Source organism: Mirounga leonina, unplaced genomic scaffold (genome assembly GCF_011800145.1).
Source record: "Mirounga leonina isolate KUSES-001 unplaced genomic scaffold, KU_Mleo_1.0 Mir_167, whole genome shotgun sequence".
Taxonomy (NCBI): domain Eukaryota; kingdom Metazoa; phylum Chordata; class Mammalia; order Carnivora; family Phocidae; genus Mirounga; species Mirounga leonina.
In genome coordinates this window covers 1,954,960-1,975,796 of record NW_023270422.1, presented here as the reverse complement: position 1 = coordinate 1,975,796, position 20,837 = coordinate 1,954,960, and the positions used below count along the sequence as shown (strand labels likewise).

General features: G+C 42.3%; 1 protein-coding gene across 1 annotated transcript in view; it reads right to left on the bottom strand.

Moving 5' to 3' along the window:
• The window catches only part of LOC118016423 (zinc finger protein 2 homolog), a 26,302-nt gene extending 13,723 nt beyond the window's left edge, over nt 1-12,579 (bottom strand). Inside the window, exons 1-3 of the mRNA XM_035013789.1 lie at nt 12,484-12,579; nt 10,941-11,211; nt 6,838-6,902 (exon numbers count right to left, since the gene is read on the bottom strand). Coding sequence (XP_034869680.1) covers nt 6,838-6,902; nt 10,941-11,211; nt 12,484-12,579 — 432 coding nt within the window. The remainder of the gene's footprint in view (nt 1-6,837; nt 6,903-10,940; nt 11,212-12,483) is intronic.
• Between the last annotated feature and the right edge of the window lie 8,258 nt (nt 12,580-20,837).

Here is a 20,837-nt window from a genome sequence, read left to right as displayed (position 1 = left end):
TTCTTTCTTTCTTTCTTTCTTTCTTTCTTTCTTTCTTTCTTTCTTTCCTTCCTTCCTTCCTTCCTTCCTTCCTTCCTTCCTTCCTTTCTTTCTTTCTTTTTCTTTCTCTTAAAGATTTCCCTTATTTTTTTTGTCAGAGATAGAGAGAGAACAAGCAGGGGGAGCAGCAAGCAGAGGGAGAAGCAGGCTCCCCGCTGTGCAAGGAGCCCGATGCGGGACTCGATCCCAGGACCTGGGATCATGACCTGAGCCGAAGGCAGATGCTTAACCGACTGAGCCACCCAGGCATCCCTAAAATAAATAATCTTTAAAAAAAGAAAAAAAAATATATGAAAGGATGTTCAAGCACACTAATGAAAATTTGAAATGGAAATTAAAGGAGTAACTTTTTTTTCCTTTACTGTTAAATTGGCAAAGATTAAAAACTTTGCTAGACTTTAGTTTCCAGTAATTGACTGACTGAGTATCCAAAAGTGATCTTCCAGCTGAGAACAAATAAAAATCCTGGATAAAATATCTTTCAGGAAAAAACTATAAAACTTTACTGAGACATAAGAAGACTGATTACTAAAATGGCATACATTCTTTGCAAATTTATGATAAAATTAACTAAAATGCAAAATGAAATTTTTTACCTTGCTAAAAAAGACACAAAAATTCATCTGGGAGGAAAATCAAGCCAAAAGAATTTTACAAAGCTAAAATTATTAAATTACCTTTGCTTCAGTTCAAAAACTGCTTTCATTTAAAAATAAATGACTGGCTGAACAGATAACCTCCAAACCTGGTTCTTGTATATTTACTAATTTAATATCATAAAGGTGATATTACAAATATCTGGAGGGCAAATTATTCAATAGATAGTGCTGAAGTCACTTGTATGCAACAAATTGGATAGCCCAGATGAACGAACAAATTTCTAGAAACACCCAAACTACTAAAACTCATTCAAGAAAAAATTTAAAAATCTGAATAACAGGTAAGGAAATTGAATCAGTAATCAAAAATCTCCCAACAAAGAAAAGCCCAGGATCAGATGGCCTCACTGGTGAATTCTACTGAACACTTGAAGAAGAATTAACACAAGTTTTTCCAAAAATTGAATAGAAGGCAACACTTCCTAACTCAATCTTTGAGGCTAGATTTACTCTGATACTGAACCAGACAAAGAAACTATAAGAAAGGTACAGATCAACATCCCTTATGAATAAATATACAAAAACCCTCAATAAAGTGCTAGAAAATCAAATTCAGCAGCATGTTACAAGGGCTATACAACATGACTAAGTGGGATTAATCCCAGGAATGTAAGGGTGGCTCAACATACAAAAAATCCAATCCACATAACACACCACATTAATGGAATGAAGGAAGAAAATTACATGAAATCTTAATTGATTCAGAGAAAGGATGTGACAAAATCTATCACCCTTTCATGATGAAAACACAACTAGGAATAGAAGGGAACTTCCTCAACATGGTAAAGGCCATATGTAAAAAAACCAACAGTTAACATCACACTTAATGGTAAAAGTCTGAAAGCTTTATCCTCCAAGATGAGGAATAAGACAAGAATGCCACTCTTGCCATTTCTATTCAACATACTACTACAAGTTCTAGAGAAAGCAATTAGGCAAGAAAAAGAAATAAAATGTATCCAAATTGGAAAGGAAGAAGTAAACCATTTGTAGGTGACATGATCTGATATGTAGAAACCCCTAATGATTCCATAAAAAAAAAAACTCACCAAAGTTTTAGGATATAAAATTAACACCGAAAAACTGGTTATATTTCAGGTGCAGAAAAAGCATGTGACAAAATTCAACATCTGTTCATGATACAAATTCTCAACAAATTGGTATAGAGGGAACATCATACTTAATGGTGAAAAGCTGAGAGCCTTTCCTCTAAGATCAGGAACAAGAGAAGGATGCCCATTCTTGCCACTTTATTCAACACAGTCCTGGAAGTCCTAGCCAGAAAAACTGGGCAAGAAAAAGAAATAAAAGGCATCCAAACTGGAATAGAAGGAATAAAACTGTTGCTATTTGTAAATGACATGATATTATATATAGAAAACCCTGAGGATGCCATCAAAAAAACTGTTAGAATTAATAAACAAATTCCGTAAAGATGCATGATCAACACAAAAAAATCTCTTGTGTTTCTATACACTAATAATGTACTATCAGAAAGAGAAATTAAGAAAACAAGCCCATGTACAATTACATCAAAAAGAATAAAACATCTAGGAATCCATTTAACCAACAAGGTGAAAGATGTGTGTATTGAAAACTACAAGACATTAAGGAAAGAAATTAAAGAAGACACAAATAAAAGGAAAGATATTTTGTGCTCATAGACTGGAAGAATTAATATTGTTAAAATGTCCATATTACCCAAAGCAATATACAGATTCAATGCAATCCCTACCAAAATTACAATGTGACAATTCTGTTTTCACAGAAATAGACCAATCCTAAAATTTCTATGACACCATAAAAGACCCCAAATAGCCAAAGCAATACTGAGAAAGAACAAGGCTGGAGGCATCGTATTCCTTGATTTCAAACTATATTACAAAGCTACAGTAATTAAAACAGTATGGTATCGGCATAAAAACAGACACAAAGATCAGTGGAACAGACTAGAGAGCACAGAAATAAGCCCATGCATATGTGGTCAATTAATTTATGACAGAGTAACCAAGAAAATACAATGGGGGAAAGGACAGTCTTTAATAAACGGTGCTGGGAAAATTGGACAGCCACACAAAAAGAATGAAATAGGACCACTATCTTACATCATACACAAAAGTTAACTTAAAATGGATTAAAGACTTGAATTAACACCTGAAACCCTAAAACTCCTACAAGAAAACATTTGAATCTGACACCAAAAGCAAAAACTACAAAAGCAAAAATAAACAGGTGGGACTACATCAAAGTAAAGAGCTTCTGTATAGCAAAGGAAACCATCAACAAAATAAAAAGGCAACCTACTGAATGGGAGAAAATATTTGCAAATATATATTTGATAAGGGGCATTAATCCAAAATATATAAAGAACTCCTACAATTCAATAGTAAAAAAAAACAAACAAACAAATAATCAGATTAAAACATGGGTAGATGATCTAAGTAGACATTTTTCCAAAAACATACAGATGGCCAACAGACACATGAAAAGATGCTCTACATCATTAATCACCAGGGAAATGCAAATCAAAACCACAAGGAGATATCACCTCACACCTGTTAGAATGGCTATTATCAGAAAGATTAGAAATAACGAGTGTGGGCGAGGATGTAGTAAAAAGGGAAACCCTCACACACTGTTGGTGGGAATGTAAATTGGTGCAGCCTCTGTGGAAAACAGTATGGAGGGTCCTCAGAAACTTAAAAGGAGAACTACCATAGGATCCAGCGATCCCACTTCTGGGTAGTTATACAAAGAAAACAAAAACACTAGCTCAAAAAGATATCCATACCCCTGTGTCCACTGCAGCATTATTTACAGTAGCCAAGATATGTAAGAAATACAAGTGTCCATTAATAGGTGAATGAATAAAGGTGTGGTGTATACATACAACGGAGTATTACTCAGCCATCCCCACACAATGCCATTTGTGACAAAATGGATGGACCTTGAGGGAATTACAGTAGGTGAAATAAGTCTGGCAGAGACAAATACCAAATATCTGTCTCATATGTGGAAAATAAATAAATAAATAAATAAACAAACAGCACCAAGCTCAGAGATACAGAGAATAGGTCAGTGGTTGCCAGAGGTGGGGGAGTGAGGAGTGGGAGAAATGGGTGAACTATTTTTTGTTTGTTTGTTTTGTTTTAGTTTAACTAAATTAGCTTTCTTTTTTTTAATTTTTAAAATTCATTTGAGAGAGAGAGAGAGCACACATACATGCATGCGAGTGTGGGTGGGGGTGGGGAGGGACAGAGAGAGAGGGAGAGAATCTTCAAGCAGACTCCTGGCTGAGCCTGGAGCCTGGTGCTGGGCTCAATCCCAAGACCCTGAGATCATGACCTGAGCCGAAATCAAGAGTTGGCTGCTTAACCGACTGAGCTATCTAGGTGCCTGCCCCTAAATAAGTTAACTTTCTAAAAAAGAAAAATTGGTTGTATTTCAACATACCACTAATGAAAAATACCAAAAAGAAATTAAGAACATGATTCCATTTACAATAGCATCAAGGAATAAAATACTTAGGAATAAATTTAACCAAGGAGGTGTAAGACTTGTACACTGAAAACTACAAAGCACTGTTGAAAGAAATTAAAGAAGACCAAAAGAAATGGAAAGACATCCTGTTCTCATGGACTGGAAGATTTAATATCACTAAGATGTCTATATTACCCAAAGCAATATAAGATTCAATGCAATCCCTATCAAAATCCCCATGGTGTTTTTGCAAAAATGGAAAAACCTATCCTAAAATTCATACAGAATTTCAAAGAAACCAGAATAGCTAAAACAACCTTGAAAAAGAAAAACAAAGTTGGAGGACTCACACTTCCTGAATTAGAAAAGTACTGCACAACTATAGGGATCAAAACAGTGTGGTACTGGCATAAGGACAGACATTTAGACCAATAGAATGGCACTGAGAGCCCAGAAATAAACTCTCACCTTTCTGGCCAATTGATTTTTGAGAAAGGTGCCAAGACTATTCAATGGAGCAATAGGCAGTGCAGGATAAACTGGATATCCATGTGCAAAAGAATGAATATAGACCCTTACCTTACACCATACACAAATATTAACATAAAGCAAATGAAAGACATAAATTTAAGAGTGAAAATGATAAAATTCAGAAAAAACATAGAGGCAAATCTTCATGACTGTGGATCTGACAAATGGTTCCTTAAATATAACATCAGAAGCACAGGAAATAAAATTTAAAAAAATAAATAAATTGGACTTCACCAAAACTTAAAAGTTTTGTTCATCAAAGCATACTATCAGGAGAGCAAAATGGCAATCCACAGAATGGGAGAAAATATTTGCAAATCATATATCTAGTAAGTGCTTAATATCCACAATAAATAAAGAACACATACAAATTAACAACCACCAAAAAAAACAAAAAACAAAAATACAACATAAAAATGGACAGGAGCACCTGTGTGGCTCAGTTGGTTAAGCATCTGACTCTTGATTTTGACTCAGGTCATGATCTCAGGGTCCTCAGCGTGGAGTCTACTTGGGATTCTATCTCTCCCTCTGCCCCTCCCCCTGTTCATGCTCCCTCTCTCTCAAATAAATAAAATCTTTAAATAAAAATAGAAATGGACAAAAGACTTAAATAGACATTTCTCCAAAGAATATATATATGTATATGTACATGTATACATACAGCCAATAAATACATGAAAAGATGCTCAACATCATTTGTTATTAGGGAAATACACATCAAAACCATAATGAAATTTTACTTCACATCTACCAGGATGGTTGTAATAAAAGCAATGGAAAATGCCAAGTGTTGGTGAGACATGGAGAAACTGACACATTTATGCACAGCTGGTGGGAATGTATAATGGTACAGTTGCTGTAGAAAACAGTTTGGTGATTTCCTCAAAAAGTTAAACACGGCACTACCATATACCCCAACAATTCCACTCTTAGGTATATGCCTCAAAGAATGAAAAACAGGGACTCTGATAGATACCTGTACACCAATGTTCACAACACCATTATTCACAAGAGCTAACAAGTGGAAACACTCCAAGTGTCCATTAACAGATGACTGGATAAACAAATGGGGGATATGCATACAATGAAATATTATCCCACCATAAAAAGGAGTTAAAGTCTGATACATGCTACAACATATATGTTAAGAGTGAGGAATTATCTCTTAGTTTATTTATTTTTTAAAAGATTTTATTTATTTATTTATTTGTTTGTTTGTTTATTTATTTATTTATTTATATAGAGGAGCAGGGGGAGGGGCAGAGGGAGAGGGAGAGCGAAAGAATCTCAAGCAGACTCCATGCTAAACGCAGAGCCCAATGCAGGGCTCGATCCCATGACCCTGAGATCATGACCTGAGCCAAAACCAAGAGTTGGACACTTAACAGACTGAGCCACCCAGGCGCCCCTATTTCTTAGTTTATATAGTTTCTGTTTGGCTTGATGGTAACTGGGTGGTGATAATTGGTGACAAGTGTACAATACTGTGAATGTAATTCACAATGGAGTGTATGTTAAAAAATGGTTAAAATGGCAAATTTTATGTTATACATATCTTGCCACAATAGAAAAAAGCAAAGTGATAACCTGTGTGTGTAGCATTCTACCACTTGGGTGAAAAAGAAATGGGTGAAGGATACAAATTCAGACAGCTGCATATGTATAAATTATCCCTAAAAGAATACACAGGAGGTTGTATGCAGAGGACAACTGAGGGGCTGGGGGCAGAAGTAGAAGACTTGCATTTCTCTGTTCACCCTTTTGTATGTTTGAATTCTCAATTATGTGCATGTATTACTTATTTAAAAATTTAATCACTTAAAAAATTCACAGAAGTGGGCTTTATTTTTTTTTAAAGGTTTTATTTATTTATCTGAGAGAGAGAATGGGAGACAGAGAGCATGAGAGGGGGAGGGTCAGAGGGAGAAGCAGACTCCCCGCCGAGCAGGGAGCCCAATGCGGAACTCGATCCCGGGACTCCAGGATCATGACCTGAGCGGAAGGCAGTCACTTAACCAACTGAGCCACCCAGGTGCCCCGAAGTGGGCTTTAAATAAACATTATGACCCTAATAAATAAACATGCAAAGGTCAGAAAGAATAAACACACCCTCCCTGACTCCCACCTGCACAGAAAGCAAAGTCCTCAGTGTCACCTGTGCCTTGGCCATGTCCTCTTTTCCAGGAAAAGCTGCAGAGAGAGAGAGAGAGAGGACACGTGAGTGCCTGCTCCTGTGGGCTCAGAACTGTCCAGGAGAGGACCGCTCACCTCTCCCCTGGCACCCCAACAGGGGCACAAAGGACACGATCACTTGTGCCCCTGGGGCTCCATACCATGAAGAAAGAGTGGGGCTTTTTCCTTGGCTTTCTTGTCTTTTCTGACATCTGACGCACTGACAGCATAGATCCCTTCTCTCTCAGGACCAGCTCCTCCCATAAAGAAAATTCCAGGCCCCGATGGTTTTCAATGATGAATGAATGCTATCGAACACTTAAAGGCAAAATACACAAACTCCATCAGAAAATCGAAAAGAAGGGAATACTTCCTAACTCATTTCATGAGGCCAACACAACCTTGCTATTCAAACTTGACAAATCATTACAAGACAATTAAAGACCAACACCAGGAACATAGATACAAAAATCCTCACCACATATCAGCAAATCAAAAGTATATGTATATATAAGTATGCAGGTGTGTGTATATCTTCCAGTGGAGTTTATCCCAGAAAAAAAAAAATGCTGGTTTAAGATTAGGAATTTTATGTAACTAATCACATTAAGATCGTATTAAGAGAATGAAGGGGAAAATCATATCCTAATAGATGCAGAAAATCATTAGATAAAATTCTACACTACTTCATGATTAAAATGCTCAGCATACCAGTAATGAACTTATTCAGTTGATAAATGGCATCCACAAAAAGTACCTACAACTCACAACATAATAAATAATGACACAGTCAATGTTTTAACCCTGATATTGGGAACTAGGCAAGGATGTCTGTTCTCACCATTTCTATTTTACATTGTACTTGAGGTCCTAGTCAGTGAAATAAAACATGAAAAACTAAATAAAAAGCATAAATAGTAAAAAGGAAGAAGTAAAACTGTATTTGCAGTCAACATGATTTTCTCCATAGAAAAACCTAAGGAAGCCATAACACGCCTTTAAAAATAAATAAACTAAGCAAGGTCATAGGATGTGAGAGTCTCCTGATTTCTTACTAAACTTAATACTCCAATCCCATGCCATAGTTAAAATTCTTCATACTACATTTTCCCTGTTCATCTCACTGTGCAGTTTCTGTCTCCTGGTTGGATACTTACTGATACAACTGTCAGGGGAAAAAACTACTCTTGCCCTCTACTTCACTATATACAAGAAATTAATTTGAATTATATTGTAGATGTAAAGACAAAAGCTAAAAATATAAAGTCTTCAGAAGAAATTATTGGAGGAAATCCCTGTGACCTTGTGGTGGGCAAAGAATTCTTAACTAGGACACAAAAATCACTAACTAAAAGTTGGTAAATTAGACTTCACCAAAATTAAAAAATGTCTGCTCTGTAAAAGACATCATTAAGAAAATAAAAAGGCAAGCATGTAGGAAAGGGTTAACTCTACATGCCTGGTTTGCTCATGCCCTGCACATTCCCAAGAAAGGCATATTTTCAGAACTGGCCCCTGGATAGCTCCTGGGCACTGAGTTCCTAGAATGTTCTGTTGGATGAGAAGAGTGTTTTTGCAAGCCTGAGGCCTTGAGCCACCCTGTGCCAGATTGTCCAGATAGCTTACACTAACAGTGTGATTCATGGTGAACACTTACTTCCCATCTGGGGGTCTGGAGCTTTAGTAACTGGTCAGCCATGCAGCACCATATGCCTACATGGCTGACCTCTGGTAAAAAAAACACTGGACACCTAGACTTGGGTAAGTTTCCATGGTTGGTGACACTTTGCACATGTTACACATTACTGCCCGGGAAATTAGGTACATGCCTTGCCACTCCACTGGGAGGGGACACGTGGAAGGTTGTGCATGGTTTCTTCTAGACTTTGCCCCATGCACCTTTCCTTGTGCTGATTTTACTGTGCATTCTTTTGGTGTAATAGGCACTAACCATGAGACAGTAACTTCTGAGTCCTGTGAGAGCCCTTCTAGTGGAACATCAAGCCTGACGGTGGCCCTGGGGATCCTTGAGACAGCAAGCCACAGACAGCAAGCCCTATATATATGGTAATGCAGACATAATACATATAGACATACAAATATAGCAATACACAACACATACATGGTAACATAAGCATATACACATATAACACATACATGATAAGGTCTTATATCTAGAATATAGAAAGAATTCTTATAGCTCAAAAACAAGAGATCAACCAACCCAGTAAAAAATGGGCAAGGGACTTAGTCTTTCATAAAATGAGATATAAAAATGACGAAAAGCATATGAAAATATGCTCACCATCATAGCCATTGGGAAAATCCAAATGAAAGACATCGTGAGTCAGCACCATACCATTAGAAGGGCTAAGATTAAAAAGACTGACAATACCAAGTGTTGGCAAAGATCTGGAGCAAACACAACTCTTGCACATTGTTAGTGGGAATGTAAAATGGATCAGCCACTTTAGAAGTTTCAGAGTTTTTTTACAAAGTTAAATATACCTGTCATATGAGCCACCAGCCGTTCCACTACTAGCTGTTTGCCCAAGAGAAATAAAATATATGTCCACAGAAAGGCTTGTACACAAATGACCACAGCAGCTTTACTCATAAAAGCTAAAAACTAGAAGCTACTCAAATGCCCAATGACAGGTAGACGAATATACAAACAGTGGTATGTTCATACAAGGAGTAACACAGAGCAATAAAAATGAATAAACTGCTAATACACATGTGATATGGAAGAATCTCGGAGACATTTAGTTCAATGAAAATTTTTAAAAAGCCAGATGAAAAATGGTACATATAATATGGTTGAATTTCATGAATTTTGTTTTCTTTCTTTTTTTTTAAGATTTTATTATTTATTTGACAGACAGCGAGCGAGCACAAGCAGGGGGAGTGGCAGGCAGAGGGAGAGGGAGAAGCAGGCTTCCTGCTGAGCAGGGAGCCCGATGCGGGGCTCGATCCCAGGACCCTGGGGTCATGACCTGAGCCAAAGGCAGCTGCTTAACCGACTGAACCACCCAGGCGCCCCTCTTTTTTTATTTTTTTCTTTTTAATTGAAGTATAGTTGACACACAATCTGTGAAGTTTTTTTTTTTTTTTTTTAAAGCTTTTATTTATTTGACAGAGAGAGACATAGCGAGAGAGGGAACACAAGCAGGGGGAGTGGGAGAGGGAGAAGCTGGCTTCCCCGCAGAGCAGAGAGCCCGATGCGGGGCTAGATCCCAGGACCCCGGGATCATGACCTGAGCTGAAGGCAGACGCTTAACAACTGAGCCACCCAGGCGCCCCAATCTGTGAAGTTCTAAAGCAAGTTCTATGATGACAGAAATCAGCCCAGTGGTTGCTCGAAGTGAGAAAAACTAGAAATTGACTAGAGAGAGGCATAAAGGAACTTCTTAGGATGTTAAAAATGTTCCCTGTCTTAATTGGGGTGGTAGGTACACAGATTTATATGCCACATTCCATCACATCCCATTTTATTGTATCTAAGTTATATGGCATTAAGTTGATTAAAAAGAAACTAGCTCCATGGGGCACCTGGGTGGCTCAGTCAGTTAAGCATCCGACTCTTGGTTTCGGCTCAGGTCATGATCTCAGGGTCACGGGCTCTAGAGTCTGCTTGAGATTCTCCCTTTCCCTCTCCCCCCATTCATGCTTTCTTTCTCAAATAAATAAATCTTAAAAAAAAAAAAGTGATGAGACAAACCACTTGGGTACATGGGTATCTGGGAGAAAAGTGTTCCTGGCAGAGGGACTATCATGTGGAAGCATGCCTAGTGAGTTCCAGATACAGCAGAGAGGCGGGTGTGGCCGGAGCAGAGGGAGGGAGGGAGCGACCGCAGATGAGGTTGGAACTCAGAACCAGAGACCAGATGGCACAGGACCTCACAGGCCATGGTGAGGCTCATTCTGGAACAGGATCATCCGGCTGCTAGAGCAGAACCAGTAGAAGCAGGGAGACCAGGGAGGGGCTATTCCAACAATCCAGGGAGAGATGGCATTGGGCAGGGGAGAAGCTGAGAAGGGACAGAGTCTGGATACCTTGTGAAGAAAGAGTTTGCTTTTGGCTTTCGGCTCGGGGAGGCAAAGGTGGAACTTTCTTCGGTCGTCCCGAATCCGGGTTCATCCGACACCAGCCACCTCCGCTGTGCCGCCTAAGTTCGACCCCAACAAGATCAAAGTCGTGTACCTGAGGTGCACCGGTGGCGAAGTCGGTGCCACGTCTGCCCTGGCCCTGAAGATCGGCCCGCTGGGTCTGTCTCCAAAAAAGGTTGGTGATGACATCGCCAAGGCAACCGGTGATTGGAAGGGTCTAAGGATTACAGTGAAACCGACCATTCAGAACAGACAGGCCCAGATTGAAGTGGTATCTTCTGCTCCTGCCCTGATTATCAAAGCCCTCAAGGAACCACCAAGAGACAGAAAGAAGCAGAAAAACATTAAGCACAGTGGAAATATCACTTTTGACGATATTGTCAATATTGCCCGACGGATGTGACACCGATCTTTAGCCAGAGAACTCTCTGGAACCATTAAAGAAATCCCGGGGACTGCCCAGTCTGTGGGCTGCAGTGTTGATGGCCACCACCCTCATGATATCATAGATGACATCAACAGTGGTGCGGTGGAATGCCCAGCTAGTTAACTACAAAGGAAAATGTTTCAATAAAGGATCATTTGACAACCAAAAAAAAAAAAAAAGAGTTTGACAGGGTTTCTGAAGGAATCAAATGTGGGATGTGAGAAACAAGGCAATCAAGAAGTACTCCATGATTTTTGGACTGAGCAACTGGAAGAAAGGAATGATCATCTGCTAAGATGGGAAAGAGTGCAGGGGGAGGAGGGGGTCTGTGCACAGCGCAGGAGTCCTTTTAGACATGTTAAGTCCCAGGGTATTAGCTATCCAAATGGAAACGCCGAGTGGGCAGTCAGGTAGTGAGCCTGGAGCTCAGAACAGACATCTAAGCGGGAGATACAAATGTGAGCATCAGCAGCCCATGGGTGGCAGTGAAAGCCACAAGGCTGGATGACGTTTCTCCAAAGCGAGGGCAGCTAGAGAAGAGGGGAGGCTTCTGAAGATCCAGCCCTGAGGCCCTCTAGTCTTGGGGAGAGAGGTCTCTCAACCTAGGGGGAGATGAGGACCCAGCAGTGGAGACTGAGGAGTTCCTGGAGAAGCAGCAGGAAAGCCAGTGGGGGCGCTGTCCCACCGCCAAGAGAAGACAGTGCTACAGATGAAGCAACATGGCATTCGCTGGTGAACTTGACACGCAGAGTTGGGGTACCACTGTAGGGGTGTAAGCCTGCTTAGAGTGGGTTCAAGACGGACCTGGAGGAGAGCAGTTAGGGACAACAGACAGAAACAACTTTTTGGAGGAGTTCTGGTATAAAGGCAAAAAAGGGCAACAGGGTGGTTGCTGGAAAGTGGGACAAGAGGGTTTTATTAACAGAGAGAGATCATACTTTCAAATTGGTAACTACCAACCTTACATCTGAGATCATTTTCGATCCTTGCTTAGTATTGATCCTATATGAATGAATATGCCACTGGACTTACCAATCTCAAAGTATTACATTACGTAATTACCGAGATAATTAGCATAATCAGACTGGGAAAGCCCACAGGAATGTTTGCAAAAAGGTAAGAGGAGTTCTGTCTGGGACTCGGGGGGTTAATATTCATGGTGCTTGTTTGGATTTTCCAACACTTCCCCAGCACGTGTGCATTACTTGTACTGGATGATTCTTTACAATAAAGCAGAGATAGTCTCAGCATGACTCATGAGACCCTCCTCATGGCCTATGTAGTTGCCTAGACACTGTCACTGTCTTTGGATATGCACAGGCTATTCCCTCTGCCTGTGGGCCTAGGTATGCCAGGCCCAGCCACAGCTGCTTCTCCCATTGGTCACTCAGGACCACGGCCCTGAGGGCAGGCCCCCCAACACAGTGCCCCACACAAGTACTCAGGGGACAGATGCATAGCTAGACAGTGTCCTGTTATCCAGGTTTTGGATCATTGCTCCAAATACCTGGAAGAACTTCTGACTCTGAGCTCCTGACTCAAGCACCCCAGGCAGAAGGAAGAGAAACCCCAGGCAGGGGTGTTAGGAGCAGGCTTCTCAGAGATGCCCTTCCGGGACCAGGGGAGCCTGTCAGAACCCCAACTCAAGAAAGGAGACCCATCAGGGCATGAAAAGGCCCAGGCGATCCAGTGCTCTGTGGACTCCCAGGGTCTTTTCAACTTTTGTTCGCACTAACACCTTAATTATTATTTTACTAATGTTTTTAAGTTTTTAAAAATCGTGGTAAAGATGCGCGTAACAGAAAAATTCACCATTTTAACCATTTCTAAGTACAATTCAGTAGTGTTAAGTATGTTCACATTGTTGTGCAACCGATCTCCAGAACTTTTCATCTCGCAAAACTGAAACTCTGCACCCGTTTAACAACAGCTTTCCGCACACCCTCCCCCGGCCCCTGACAACCACCATTCCACTATGAATTTGACTACCCTAAGGAGTGGAATCAGACACTGTTTGTTGAGATGGGGCTTATTTCAGTTAGCATAATGTCTTGGAGCTTCATCCATGTTGTACCATGTGTCAAAACTTCCTTTTTTAAGGCTGAATACCATCGTGCCTTGTATGGATATACCGGTTTGTTTGGCCGTTCATTTGTGGCTGGACGCACAGGTTGCTTCCACCTCTTGCTATTGTGACTGGTGCTGCTATAAACCTGGTGTGCAAGTATCTCTTTCAGATCCTGATTTCAATTCTTTCGGATACATACCCAGAGATTATATGGTGGTTCTAGTTTTAATTTTTTAAAGAAAAGTTAAAGAACTTCCATACTGTTTTCCACAGTGGCTGCACCATTTTACATTCTCACCAACAGTGTAAAGGTCCCAATTTCTCCCCATCCACACTAACGTGTTATTTTTTGGGTTTTTTGTTTTTGTTTTTGATTTATAATAGCCATCCTAATGGGTGTGTGGTTATCTTTAAAAGATTTTGATTGTGAAACACACATACAGTGCGTGCAAGAACCTTACACTGGACCGGACAGTTGTATAGAGAACATCCATGGAATTCTTGACACAGGTCATGAAATAAATACTAATGGTGTCCCGGAAACAGCCCCTGCCTTGTCTATTTCTCTTATCATCTCTCTCCCTCACCTCCCTACACTCCCCAGCTAAACACCCTTCTGGCTTTTACAGTAATACCTTCCTTGCTTAACTTTACAGTTTTACCACAACCTTGCACCCATAAACAAGTTTCTATTTTGCCAGTGTTTGACCTTGGTATAAACGAAATCGTCTTGTGTGTTACTCTTTTGCTTAACTTTGGGTAGGTAAGATTCATCAACGTTCACACAGCTCTCATTTCTGGGTTTTCCGTATAGAATTTCACAGCAGGAAAATTCACCTTCAGTCTCTTCCAATACAAATCCACAGACAGAGAGTGACGCTGTACCTGTCTCCTGGGGCTTCCAGGCAGGGGTCTCCATGGCGCCGCCACTCGGCAGCATTCCCCGGAGGTGTGGGCAGCTCTGCAGCCTCCTGGAGCTCAGCGACAGCCTGCAGGGGAGCCCCGGGGGGTCGCACACGCAGTCCCGGCTGCACAATCACGCACGCGGAGCCACCTACGCTCCCCCCTCAAGGTCGGGGTCAGGCAGGCTAAGCAAGCGCCCCACACCCCATCACTCGGGCCCCACACACTCAGGCCGGCTTCGGGCTCAGCTGCTGTGAACTAGAGGGCGCGGAGCCCGGCCTTCGAAGACAGGTCCTGGGGCTGACCGCCCTCCCAAAAAAGCCCAGCGACAGCCACAAAAGAGCAGCTCAAAAACAGCCGTGGGAAGGTGCGCCTGCGCGGACCTAGCGCGAACTACAACTCCCGGGAGTCTTTGCGCTGTGCAGACAGCGGACTCCATTTCCCAGATGCTCTGACCACCGACAAAGAGGAGCTTGTAGCACAGCTTTCTGGGAAGTGTAGTTCCAGTGTCAGGCTGGAGGGCAGCACGTGTGTCTAATTGCAGGGGTGTCCAGAACATGGTGCCGAGGAACATGGAATGATTCTGTCAGTTCGTCCACGTCTCCAGGTGGATTCGGGTGGGTCCCGGTCCATATCCATCTTTGCAGAAAAGGCTCATGCACCTCATGCCCTAAGGATACTAGTGGTGGTGGGTTTTACCAGGCTTCCTGCCCCTGCTGCCCCTAACCTGAGGTCGCAAGGAGGGACAGGGGTAGGGAAATCCTCAGCCCTGCTCTCAGGCCCAGTGATCCTGATGTTGGTCCCTCCTCAGGAGCAGGGCAAGGAGGGTCTGGTCCATCCTTGACACAGTGCTCGAACAATTTCACCCTTCTTGACTTGAATCCCAGGTTCAGCTTTGGCCACAAGCTGTACCCAGCCAGCACCAGCACAACCCCGCTGTGGTGCTGGCTTCCAGAATGGCCACTATAAATATCGTCTCCTGGTAGTGACATCTTTGTGTAATACTTCCCAAACTGAGTAGGGATGACTTGTGTAACAAGTAATCAAATAATATTGTGGATATACTGGTGTGTGAATTATGAAGCTAGGTCATGAAAGACATTGATTGAAGCTTCAGCCTTGCTGTCTTGGATCACTGACTCTTGGGGAAGCCAACACCACATCTTAAGTATACTTGAGCAATCTGGAGAGTTCCACATGGGAGGAAACTTGGGCCACCTGCCTACAGCCAGCAGCAACTTGCCACCCACAGAAAGATTGATCTTGAAAGTGGACCTCCCAGCCCTCATGACATTTTAACTGCAAACTTATAAAAGATCTCGAGCCAGAGCAAGCCAAGAATAGCCAGACGTGAGGTACAAGAATATAAGTTTATTGTTTAAGTCACCAATTCAGGGGTAATTTGTTGTACAGCAATAGATAACAAGTACAGGTAAAAGTAGTATATATAATTAAAGCAGATAACTAAATCCAGTATTTAGAAATAGGATGCTGTGGCCTCAAAAACTGGATTGTGGGAGAAGTTTTGGAACCAGCAAAGAGCAGAAGCTAAAAGGAATTTGAGAAGAGTGGTAATGAAAGCATAATTGCCTTTGAAGGATCTATTTAGAAGAAGTCTGATGGCCTTGAAGGATACTTCAGATGATGAGGTGCCTGGGGGGGCTGAGTCAGAAGATCATGTGACTCTTGATCTTGGGGTCGTGAGTTCGAGCCCCATGTTGGGGGTAGAGATTACTTAAATAAAAAAATATTTTTTAAAAAGCATACTTTGGATGAGAGCTTAAAGGAAATGGAGGAGAATGTTGGACATTGGAGAGATGGGAGTCCTTGCTGCATAGTGGCAGAAAGTTTAGCAATACAGTCACCTGTAGTAACATGGAAAGCAGAAAAGGTACCTAATAAACTGCGTGATCTAGCTAAGGAAATTTCCCGACAGAGTGTTGAAGGTGCTTCCTGGCTTCTTGCTGCTCATAGGAACATAGGAGAGGGGAGAAATTCACCATTAAACAAAAAGGAGTGAGGTATTGCTGCGTCTGAAAATTCCCAGGCTCTCCAGATGGCAAATGATGCTGAAATCAGGAAATGGTTTACAGGCAAAGATTAAATCTAGGGCACAGTCAGGAAAAATGCTATGAAGATGAAGTTGTATGAAAAGATGCTCAATATCATTAGCCATCAGGGAAATGCACAAAACTACCCTGAGGTATCACTTCACACCCCCTCCAGAATGGCTATAACCAAAAGAGGTAGTAACAAGTAGTGGCAAGGATGTGGAGCAATTGGTACCCTCATACATTGCTGTTGGGAATGTAAAATGGTACAAAAATGCCTTGGAAAACAGTCTGGCAGTACCTCAAAAGGCTGAAAATAGAGTTACTATATAACCCAGCAATTCCACTCTTAGGCATATACCTAAGATAAATGAAGACTTATGTCCACACAAAAACTTGTACATGAATGTTCATAGCTTTCCTATTTATAGAAGCCAAAAAGTGGCAACAACCCAAATGTCCACCAAATGATGAATGGATAAATAAAACGAGGAATAGCCATACAATGGAATATTAGTCATTGTAAAAAGGGATAAAATATTGATACATGCTACAATATGGATGGATCTTGCAAATATTATAGTAAATGAAAGAATACAGTCATAAAAGACCACATGTTGTATGGCTTCATTTATATAAAATGGACAGAGTAGGCAAATCTATAGAGACAGAAAGTAGATTAGTGGTTACCTAGGGCTGAGAATCTGGGGAAAATAGGCAGTGATTGCTAATGATTCTGGGGGGGGGTAATTTGTTTGAGAGGTGATGAAAATATTCAAAATTGACTGTGGTGATGGTTACACAACTTTGTGAATATACTAAAACCCATCAAATTGTTCATTTTAAATGGGTGAATTATATGGACTGTGAGTTAAATCTTAATAAAGCTTTTAAATTAAAAAAAGAAATTATAGAATTATTTGTTATGAACTGAGAAAAGTCTAAGTGTGGTGCCTCAGAAAGCTATTCAAACCAAAGAGCTTCTTAGAAGCATAAGTATGTTGTCTTTTGGACAACTCAGTGTTAAGTCCACGGTAAAAAAGGGCTTATTTCAAAGAGATTTCTGGGTGTGGATTTTGTCCAATTGAGTAAACTCCATTAAGATTCACCAGAGACCTGCACTACTTTTAAGAGAATTATATTGGCAAAAGTGCTACCAGCTTGGACTAAAAGGGAAAGAGACAGTACGAAAGGAAAAGAGGCCTTCTAATGTTCAAACGTTTCTACAGGATGAGAATCAGACTGATAACACAGTCTGTATGTCTTCATATATTTGTGTTCTGTGTGAGTTTGTGTACCACTGCAGCCCTTGCAGATCTATCAGAATGATTGTGTATACACACTGTGGCTCACGGTTCTCATCTGTGCTCTCTCTGGGGGCATGTGCTTCTATGTGACGCTGTAAGCACTTCCCTATTTACAGGACAGAAAGTGGGTCTGTGTGCTGGCCACTATCTCACAGTCTGGTCTGTGGGGGGGGGGGGGGGGGTGTGACTGTGTGAGCATGCATCTGCATACAAGTGACATCATATCCTACAGGTCTGGGCCATGTGTAACTCTGTGCGCTTCTACTTGTGACTTCTATCTCATGGTCTGTACACACATGCACCTGAGTGTTATCTGATGGCTCTTGTCTCACAGTTCTGGTTTGCATCTCCCTGTTTGCGTGTGTGTGTGTGTACATGTGTGTGCTTGGCGGGTGAGTGTGGAGAATGCAGATCGTGTGACCTCTGAGTGAGAAAGATAAGACTCTAGAGACACCTGCCAGGACCTGAGGGATCCTGGCTGTTGACCTACTCTTTGTTCCCATCCTCAAGGGTAGGAGTGGGTCCATTTGTCTTTTCCCAGAAAATCGGGTCCTTTGCTTGAGACCACCCAGAACAGGAAGGAAGGTGCCCTCAGGAAGCCCCAGCTGCTGCCCTTGACCCTGGGCTTTTCTTCTGATGGCAGTGGGGATGAGTTATGAGGGGAAGAGTCTGCAGAGGTACATAACTGCCCCTGCCTCCCTATTCTGGATAGAAACGTGGCCATCCTGAGGGTCTGCCACACACATGAAAGGGTGAGACATCTGCTGGGTTTTTTTCTGGGAACGGCCATGGCAAGATGTGGGGACTCTGGGCACAGAAATAAGGCCATGGGTAGGGTGTACCAGGGGGCTAGTACTGCCCACTGCTCACTTGGTGGGAACACAAGGCCAGTGTGCCAGGCACTAGGGGCTGCCCAGCTAGAAGGAAGAAGCCAAATGATTGTGCCATCCTGGGACAGAGGGGCCATATAATCAAGAGACCTGGGACTAAGGCCCTTGCTTTGCTGACCAAGGACAAGTGAGGTTCAGTGAGGGTGTCAGAAGCACATTTTTTGCATTTCTCCTTGGAGTCCTTTAAGCATCAGGGCCAGAACATGATGATGAGGGGCAGGCAGGTCTCCAGGCAGTTCCTGCTTTCACCTGCCTTTCCATGAGTCCTATGGACCTGGACACTTTGGGGTAAGCCCCAGGTGAGAGGGCTCCTCCCTGGGCTCAGCCTCTACTCCCCTTCTCCCTGGGAGCAACTTGAGAACAAAGAGAGACGGAGAGAAGGAAAAGAAGAAGAAAAAAGGAAGGAAGGAAGGAAGGAAGGAAGGAAGGAAGGAAGATTGGACAATAAGCTTTAGTTATCTCAGACATACGGGAAAGACCCAAAAAAACTGATTATCAGCCAACAATGCCTATTTTTATTTCTTCCTGATCAAAAATATGCCCACCCATCTGGATGACTGACATACGTCAGAGTGCCTTCCCTGCCAGAGGTCCGCCCTTGCCTGGCCTTGGCTTTGGGGCCAAAGGCAGCCAGGCCTGGTTCCCAAGCTAATCCCCCATGGGCTGGGAATTCTGATGGGAGCAGCCAGTGTGCCCAGTTGGACTGAGGGTCCTAGAGGATTGTGGGGCCAGGAGTCATTAGACGCTCCCACAAGGAGGGCACTTGGAGGAGGAGGACCTGCGCAGTCCCAGAGAGAGCAGGTCAGCACAGTCCTAATTCCTGCAGGCCCCATTCTCAGCTCCAGCCCCCAGGCACCTTGGCTCTACTTCCTGCCTCTGAATTCTGTGAGCCTCTCTTGAACCCCACAATAAACTGTGTCTGTCTTAAACTAGCCTGAGACCCAAAAAGCTCTGTGGGTGATTACCAGTAAGACAGCTACTAACATTTCCTCCTATCTCCGTAAGTACAGGCTATATCTCCCTGCAGGAGGGCGTTCTGTTGCTATAAGAAAACCACCCCAAATTCAGTGATGTAAAACTACCATTTTATTGTGTTCATGGGTCCTGTGAGGCAGGAATTAAGATGGGGCATGGGGGCTCATCTCTGCTCCACAGTGAGCAGACTGAGGTCTCAGCCAGGTAGACTGTCATAGTTCGAGGTGACTTCATGGTTGAGGGTTGGAATTATCTGGAGGCTTTATCACTGGCATGGCTGGCAGCTGGGTGGGAAGACTCAAAGATGGTATTCAGCCTGGACTCAACCTGAGAACCTAATCACGGTCTCTTCATGTGGTGTGGGCTCCTCCCAGCATGGTGGCCAGGTTCTGGGGAGTGTCCTGCAAGAGAGCAATGTCCCAAGAAGCCACACAGACTTTTATGACTCGGTCTTGGGAGCCACATAGCATCACTCCCACCATAGTCTGTTGGTCAAAGCAGTCACGAACCATCCCAGATTCAAAGGGAGGGGGCATAGAGTCCACCTCTCAGTGCAACGTTTGTCAGAATGTTTGTGGCCATTTTTATTTTTTTATTTATTTTTTATTTTATTTTATTTTATTTTTTAAAGATTTTATTTGTTTTTTTGACAGAGAGAGAGACAGCGAGAGAGGGAACACAAGCAGGGGGAGTGGGAGAGGGAGAAGCAGGCTTCCCGCTGAGCAAGGAGCCAATGTGGGGCTCGATCCCAGGACCCTGGGATCATGACCTGAGCTGAAGGCAGACGCTTAACAACTGAGCCACCCAGGTGCCCTGTGGCCATTTTTAAAAACCACCACAGTTTACTCTGACCAAAAAGTATTTACCTTCATTCCTCCCGCATGCAAAATACACTCACCCCTTGCAAGCCACACCCCCAAGTCTTATCCTGTTATGGCCCTGGGCTCAGGTTCAAGGTCCAGAATCTAAATCCAGTATCTAAACCAGGTACAGGTGCAGGTGAAACTCCTCAAGTGCAGTCCTTGGTTTGACTTTGAGTGGGACTTCTCTTGATCTGAAGACCTGCAAATGTGTATACCTTTGAATTAATGTTTTTGTATTCTTTGAGTAAATACCCACTAGTAGGATTGCTGGATCATAGGGTAGTTCTATTTTTTACTTTTCTGAGGAACCTTCATATCATTCTCCACAGTGGCTGCACCAGTTTGCATTCTCCACATCC